Below are 8,847 nucleotides of genomic sequence, written 5' to 3' on the forward strand. Positions count from 1 at the left end.
TCTTCATTGGTCTCTGAGTATACAATGTCTTCATAAAATGTGTTCTTATACACATACAGAGGAGATGTACTGAAATCTCCATACACGACACCCAAACTCTGATAAGCCAAGGTCAAGACTGTCCTCCAAGACTCTTTTTGCAACAAAAAAAACATAAACACACACACACACACAATATGATCAACAAAATCGAAATGGGTGTTCTAAAAAATTAAACCCCACAAAAATTAAAACACACCTATCTCACCTTAACATGATTCTGATAAAACCCATTTTCCAGATCCATGATGGGTTGTCTAAAAAAAAAACCATTTTTATCGTCAATTGAAAAGGTTCAACGAAGACTCATTTATGAAAACAAACTCGGTAAACAACTTCAAAGAAATTCAACAGTAATATACTAATAAAAGTATATCACCAACTTATATTTATTACGAAATTAGATTGTTTATCGGAGATTATGTAAATAGCAGTTCAACAACTATCAATTAAGAACAAACACGAAAAGCCACCACACCACAGAGTGCTGCAAAAAGGATAGAGAGAGAAAGAGGACTCAGAAGAGAGAAAGAGATGGGTTTCGTGGGGGTGATTTATTCGTTTACAGATAATGGAGGATATGTATTCAATATATATATGTGTGTGTGTGTGTATGTGTTTATATAATTCCTATACAATTCCTATAATTATAGTAATTATAGTAATTATAGTAATTATATTTATATAATTAATTATAGTAATTTTATATAATTAATTATAGTAATTATATATATATATTATAATTATATATATAATTACTATAATTATATTTAAATAAAAATTAATATAATATCAAGGGCATTCTTGTCATTTCACAAACACTTAACGGTTTTGTAACAAAACGGGAGCAATATGATAGTTTATGTTAGTTCAGGGAATTTTTTTAATAATTGAGAGTGTTATATGTAATTTTTGTAAATAAAAGAGGTTTTTGTGTTTTTAGCACAAAAACAAAAAAATAATAATAATAGGTAAAGTACAGGATACCCTCTCAAGTTTGTCTAAAGGACAATCATATACAAGTTCAGTCATTTTGGTACAAAGACACCTCCTTGTCAAAAAATGAATCCAAACATGTCCTTAAGAAAAGTCAATATTACCCTACAATAATTTTATTAATTTAAACTATAAAATATTATAACTTTTAAATGATATTTTTGCCCTTACTATATCACCCCTCACTTCTGTACCGGCTAAACCCAACACAACCTGTTAACCACATCATCGCAAACCCAAACCCGGCTGAACAAACCTTCTCAATTACACCGAACGAAACAAACCCTTCACCAAACCTCAAACGACCCCCACCGGCGAACCACCGCCACACCTCAACCCCCATCACCGGCGAGATCTGAACCTTCGCCGACGACCGAGTTGGCATCACCCCTCCCCCTCTCTACGCACTTCATCTCTCTATAGCCCATCTTCAACTACCCTATCTTCTCCAATCAGAAAACCCAATCAAGACGTAAAAAAACCCACATAGCATCAAAGCCATAGAAATCCCCACACAGTGACAATGTGAAACCCCTTCGAAGCCTTACAATTTGTAGTCGCCGAAAGGACGTCGCCGGTCTGTGTGGGTTACTCTGATAGAAAGTTGTTATCCTCTACCTCACCCCTCTCTCTCCCCTTCACGAATAATTACAAAGGATAGATCAGATTATTACTCCGAGATGTTCCGATTGGCCGACGACGACCTCAAACACAACACCAACAGGTCCACTGCTTTGAGCTCCAATTGGCCGACGGTGGAATCGCTGGGTGCCTTCATCTCTCTTCTTCATTGCCTATTCTACCGGCGAGATCGTGGTGGTCGTCGAGTCCGACAAGAACGTCGAGACCTTTTGCGGCTACTTGGAAGCACCGAAGAGGAGCTGTAGAGTGTTCAAGCACCACCATGACGATGGGTTCAAGCACCACCACAGGAGAATGATGATGATCAGGCGGCGGTGGCTGAGGGGTGATGAAGATGTAGTGTGTATATATATATACACACATACAGAGAGAAAAGGGGATAGGGTTCTTACACAGGCGGGTTCGGGTTTAATCAAGGGTATTTAAGTTAATTAAAATGTTAATTTTATGATAATAAGGTCAGTTTATCATCTTCAGGCTCATTTAGTCCATTTTTCAAATTTAAAAGGGTATCATTAATTCATTATCTAAAAATAGACTAACTTCCTTCCATCTGCATGACTTTTCCCTAAACCTCAGGTGTCCTGTACTTTACCCAAAATAATAATAAGTTAGGCGAGTCTTGGTCGGCTTGGACCTCAAATCTTAGAGGGCCTCAAAATTTAAGTTAGGGCAAGTTTTTCAGACGACACAATCTGCTTCGACACTCCGCCTCTGCTATCGCCTCAGGCTCAGGTGACACCGTGACAAGGTATGTTCATCCTCTCTCTTCTCTTCTCTCTCCTTTTGCATGAATCGATCTTTTTTGTTTCCTCTCCGTAAGTCCACTCCAGTCTCGCAACAGCAGCAACCATACCCCTTTCGTAATTTTTTGCATTTTCACATTCAATCCTACGAAAATTAAGGATCCCTTCTGGTGGGTTGAGGACCTGAGGTAATAATTAACTTTTTCGATCTCTAAATTATGGTCATAATTAAAAGTGCCAAATTAATTTTTTTTTTTTTTAATTTTTAATTTTATTTTTATATGAAGCTAGATACCACCATTATTGATGTTATTTGAAGTTGGCTCAGCTAGAATTTCAGTTAATAATACTGTCAACGGCTCAAAGCACTTGCCATCAGGATGTACAAACACATGGAAATCAAGAGCAGGCTTTAACAAAACAAAAGTTAATGGTTTTTTTTTTCTATTAATGGTTCATTCGACCAAACTGCTTGATTTTAGATTTTTTTAATATTATATTTATTGTATGAACAGCAATGCTTTCCGTTTGATTTTCCATCCGTTTTATGTTAATTGTGATCTTCTTTCACATGCTAGCAGAACATTTACTTTGATATAAAGTTGAATTTTGATTTTTGTGACCAAGTTGTGTTGAATATTTCCTTTTAATTTTTTTGATGTAAACTGGATCGTGCTCTTTTTAAAGCACCAAGACCGGATTTTCTTTTGTGTGTTTTCAACATTAATATATTTTATGTTCCTATCATCTCATATTAATGAAAATTCCGCATTCTTATAAATTTTTTGTGCCATAGATTTATTGTTATTAGTTACCTGTCTTATGCACATTGCATAGGCGCAAAATTATTTATTGGTGGCGATAGATTTATAGTTATTAGTTAGTTGTCTTATGCAAACTGCATAGGTGCACAGTTATTTATTGGTGGTGATAAAAATTTATAGTTATTAGTTAGTTGTCTTAAGCACATTGCACAGACACACAATTATTAATTGGTGGTGATAGATTTATAGTAATTAGTTAGTTGTCTTATGTACACAGTACAGCCGCACAATTATTTGTTGGTGGTGATAAATTTATAGTTATTAGTTAGTTGTCTTATGCACAATGCATAGGCGCACAATTATATTAGATATAGAATTTGAAAACATTGTGTGAAATTTCCACACTCTTACAATTTTTTTTGCGCGTGTGAAACTTAAGGGCCTCACAATTGAAAGTTCGGCTAGGGCTTCTCAAAATATTTGAAATCTCAGGGCTGGCCCTGCCCCCATGCATTCTTTGACATTTTAATGGCAGCAGAATGCAATAAATACTGGCTGAATTTGCTCATTTTGCTATAGATTGGTTTCCAAAGTGTGCTTCAGTTCAGCTACCAGGATAGTGCGTTGCTCTTTATAAACAGGTGAGCCATTCTAATGTCATTTTCTGTCCCCCTTTTTGCTTTGAAAGTCCTATTTTACTTCCTTATTTTATTTATTTATATTAATTAATTAATTAATTAATTTTTATTTTTATTTTTTATTGTTTGCCTATCATCAGTGTTTGTCAATCTTTGATGCTCAAGTCAATGTTAAGAACACCTCTTGCCTTTAAGATGGAACCATCCCTCTTGTTCCTCCCAACCTAGAATGGCGTAGGGCACCCTATTTGGAGGATCATGATATGTTTTGAAACTGTATTGAACACTATTGTTTTGATCCTGATGTGGTAGAGAACTCTCTTCTAATGGGTCCTGAAGAAAAGTCGGACATTGTTAAAGTTGTTCCGGGCTCCATTCCTCGTCTACTAATCGAGCGGGGTGATTGTCCATTCTCTTTTTTTGACCATGAAAGCCATGTGGTTGCCAGTGTGGATTGGAAACTCTGGTGTTAACACAGTTTAAGCAAAGGTCATCATTTCGCAACTCTAGGAAAGGCAGAAATTTTGCAAGCTATACAACTATTCTCTATTTTATCTATTAAACAAGATCTAGTAAGTTTGAATGTACTATTTTCTCGCTGGTCTTCTGTACATCATACTTTCTTGACACCTGGGGAGAATTTTCACCGGCAATAGAAGACGTGGCAGTACTATATCGACTTCCAATTTTTGGCCCTCAACCCCTTGCGACCTTGGGTAGCTCTAAAGACGATCAAGATATTACTGGTTACTTAGAAAAATGTGCGAAGGAAGCAATGAAGTAGGGACACTTGTTTAAGGGCTCAAACCGTCTAAAAAACAATCAAAAGTTGCGAAACCAAAATTGACTTACGCCTGTTGGCTTCGCTATTTTTTTAAGGATTTTGAGAACGTGCAGAGAGAAACTCACACCAGTGGTCGTTCCCGACAGAGTGTGTGTGGACCAGAGTATAACAAACGATATGAACTGGCAGGATTTCTTGCTTACTGGTTGGATAGGTACATTTTTGAGGGACGTCCGGAGGATGGGTTAACACGCGAGGTTTTTCCCTTAGCCGCAGTACTATCTCGTGGTATTTTGCTGCCATTGGCTCCAATGTTTCTTGGTACTCTGTATCGTCGTCTTGATACTATTGTATCAGATTGTATTCGCTCAGTCGGTCGATATGATATCTGTACATTTGTGTCTTTTATGTTTTTGTCGGTCTTTTTGTTTGAGAGATTTCCCAATTATGGGCCTCGCCCTTTAGAATTTGAAGATACGGATGACGATGGTAATCCTATTGACAATGGGCAAGCGTTGCGATGGATGAATCTGGGTTCGAAGGATAAAAACATTGGTGATTTCATTGACCAAGAAAATGAATTCATTTTTCGACCTTGTACTACTGCGCGAGAGGGAATATCGAGACCTCCTTTTTACTTCGAAGGATATCAAGTACTAGCAAGGGATGAACAACCAACTACTATACGACTTATGTTTGCTGCTATCATATCTGGGTTGCCATTGCCAGTATTTGATGATCTGCTAATGCGAGTGACCTCTTATAGCCCTATGCGAGTTGCACGTCAATTCGGATTTGATCAAGGTATTCCTCATAGTCCCATTAAGTACTGAGGATGAGACTTTCGGTAATGCAGTGAACCGCTTTAAGAAGGATAGAGAATTGGAATATCGTTCTTTTTTTGGTATTTTGAGATCCCTTCAATGAGTCGGGAGGGAAAACTTCATCCTATATGGGTTTTTTGGAAGAGACCCACATACGGGTTAAAGAATTTGTGCCAAGTGATCTTGTTATTTGTACCGAAGTAATAGTGCATAATAATGATACTAGTCTGAAGTGTCCTGTACCCCGTGGTGTGCGTGGGAAGCGTTGTCGTTTTGCTAAAAGCGATGTCCCATGTAGTCGCAAACGGGCTGTTCATTTTGACAATATGGAGGAGCAAGAATTTGGAAGTTCTGCAAGTGATAATGAGCCTATTGCACGAAGAGGACTAAGGGTAATAATATATACATACATATATATATATATATGGAGGGTGAAGTGCAGAAAACACCCCTATACTATGCTTACAGTGCATATTACACCCCTCACGTGCACAAAACACCCTCAAAGTATTGATTTGGTACAAATAAGTCCCCCTGGCACATTTAAGTTAGAATTTGCCTAAATTGCCCTTTATGAGACATTTTATAAATTATTTTAAAATACATTATTTTATAAAATTACAGAAAAGGACACAAATGACTACTCCATTAGCCCACGTGACAGCAACCTGAGTTTTTTTTTAATTTTTTACTGGGGCCTTCTCTCTCCCCTTTCTTGCTCTCTCTAATTGATGGTGACTGAAGGAAGCTCTAATGACGACAAATACGACGGCCAGATAATACGATGGCCAGTGAATACTCCGGCAACAGCAATGAGACAGTGAAGAAGGGGACAACAGTGCTGAAGATGGCAAGATCTGAATATGGACAAGCTGAATGGGGCGAGGAATGCTTGATTGTCTTATCACAACTTGGTATTTGAAGAGTTTGGTAGAGTGAAAAATGATCTTTGAGGAAGATTTTGTTCCCTATGGCAATGTATTGGACTTGATCGGCGACGACGTATGAAAAATGTTAGATTGAAGCCATTGTAGTGAGGTGCTCACAGTGGGAATCGAATCGGGATTGGTCAAAGACAATCTGGGTCAGTTCGTTGGTGAGTTGAGAATTGCGTTCGATATCGAGTTTGTCTTGATTTGGACCTTTGAATTCTTATCGTTCAAAGTAATCGGACTCATGGATGGTGAGAAAACAATCTTTATTTTTTCTCCGACGATCCAATCAACTGTTGGCGCCGGAATTTTGACTAATCTCCAGCGAATTTCACCATACGTGGTGGTGTACGAGGACAACGAAGGATTAATAGATGGTGGGATGTTATCGTTCCATAAATGAGTCATAAATAGGCTTGAGTTGTGTTGGGAGTCTCTTAATGGCGGCGGCGGCGGCGATCTAGTTAGAAGGATTGAGACGTTTCTGCTGCGTCCGAAGAATTTCTCGGCGTGGAGATGGCTGTGAGAAGTAATGCGACGCCGTGGAGGGAGGTGTTTGTCGGCCCGAGAATGAGGCCAGTGGTGTTGGGTCAGTTTTCGGCGACTGTGGTCGCTGGACCTTGATGTGCAAGAGGGAGGGCTGTCTGGTTCGCAAAACATATCCGATCTCATGTGGTGAGCCCACTTTGATCTGGGTCTGACCCAGATTGAAACGGGCCAACCTATCAAGATAAAAAAATATACACAACTTTTTTGGGTATTTTTGGAAAATTAAAAGGGCAAAATGGGCATTACAACATAATTTTAGGTCAGATTATATTTGAGGGGTGTTTTTGCACAATGTTAAAAGATTAAGGGTGTTATTTGCACACTTTTTTAAATAGGGGGTAAAAGTGCTACCAAAAGTATACATTAGGGGTGTTTTCTGCACTTTACCCTATATATGTATGTATATTGTAAAAGTATGCTCTTCTGATAGAATGAATATTTCATTTACTTTTTCCAGGTGCGGGCAAAAACAGTTAAGTATGCAGAAATTTCAGTTAGTGCGGAGGAGGAATCTCTGAGGAAAGGGTCCATACCCATGTTTCTTTCTATTGAAGCAACACCTGGTATTTGGACGGACAAAGCTGTTGATGAAGAGAGAACTGTTATGGAAGTCACAGAAACAGAGGCCCATGGAGTGTCTCAACAAAATCATGTTGAAAGAGAAACAGAGGTATTTGAGATGGAAAGAACAACGGATGCAGCTGATGCAGTATCAGTCTTGTTAACATTGCAATCATCGACTCATCACGAAAAAGAAATTACTCCTTATGCAAAAGAGGTTAGAGAACAAGAAAAAGGCTCACTTGAAAATATTGATGAAAATGTAAGGATTGAATATGTGGCACCGATTGATGGCGAAACCTTTAATACTCAAGATCAAGATGTAGCTCGTGACTTTGCATTGAATTTTTCCCAAGACAATGGTTCAAATCTGATTGGTGAAATTGGGTTTAGCAATCAGGATTCAGAAACAAGGCCAATGATATATGAATTTACTGTTGGTGGTGATGTAGCTACAGAATATCAAGCAGATGCTCCTAGACATAATCTTCAAATTTCCGGTGGACCATTATGTCACCTAGAAAATTTAGGGGATATGCTTCCATCATCGCATGAACCAACGGAGACTTTGCCAGCGATATCAATTGTTGACATTTCAAGTAAAGTAAGGCAGGTAGAATCGGTGCGGGTACAGGTTGAAGAGGCGAGCATTATCCATGTGCAAACTCTTAGTGACAGTTCACATGATATTGAAACATTCTTGAATCCTATTACCTGTAATCCTGGGGATACTGTGAAGTGGCAATCTTTTTTCTGCAGCTTTCGCAATGTACAAATGTTGTCACGTATCCTTCAACGTCACCCCCAGACCTTTGTAAACTTCCATGTACAAGATCCAGAATTCCAGCGTGTGTTGCTAGATGCATTGGCAGACTTCCTAACTGCGCTGGACGGGAAAATTCTTGCTGATATTCATGAGAGCATTGTCAATAAAGTTAGAGGCCGAGTAGTAGACTGGCGGGGCATGGGTCTAGAGGTATCATGGTTGGAGAATCGTCTTGCCGATGTTCTATCCTATTCAGAGGTCAGAAAAATGGAGAATTCATATGCGCAACTTGTGGCTAGACAGGAGTATGTTGATGGTGAGGTGAAAAAGACACAAGTGTACCGGTCTGATTTAGAAAAAGAAAACACCCAATTGAAGGAAAAAATAGCTAAAATTTCCTCTGATTTGGTGCAAAGGAAGGGTGATCTATCTGTGCTCGCGTCAGACCCATTTTTCAAAACTATTCTATAAATTGAACATTGTATCATTAATTTAAATGACTGTAGTACTTGAATCATTTTGTAAACTTTGCTTTTTGTGGTCCTTCCTTTGGAAACATATTTGCTGAATTTTATTCCATATGAAATTATGCACAGGTTGGCCTAA

The 8,847-nt window shown here is 38.3% G+C and overlaps 1 protein-coding gene across 1 annotated transcript; it reads left to right on the forward strand.

The window, feature by feature from the left end:
• The first annotated feature begins 5,458 nt into the window (after positions 1-5,458).
• LOC132302428 (uncharacterized) lies at positions 5,459-8,847 on the forward strand. The gene is made up of 2 exons (XM_059799289.1): positions 5,459-5,825; positions 7,372-8,847. Exons 1-2 carry the CDS (start codon positions 5,562-5,564, stop codon positions 8,710-8,712), a joined length of 1,605 nt encoding a protein of 534 aa, XP_059655272.1. The 5' UTR covers positions 5,459-5,561; the 3' UTR covers positions 8,713-8,847.

Source organism: Cornus florida, unplaced genomic scaffold (genome assembly GCF_030987335.1).
Source record: "Cornus florida cultivar Cherokee Brave unplaced genomic scaffold, ASM3098733v1 CherokeeBrave_3.0.0_Hap2_Chr04, whole genome shotgun sequence".
In the NCBI taxonomy this organism is placed as follows: Eukaryota; Viridiplantae; Streptophyta; class Magnoliopsida; order Cornales; family Cornaceae; genus Cornus; species Cornus florida.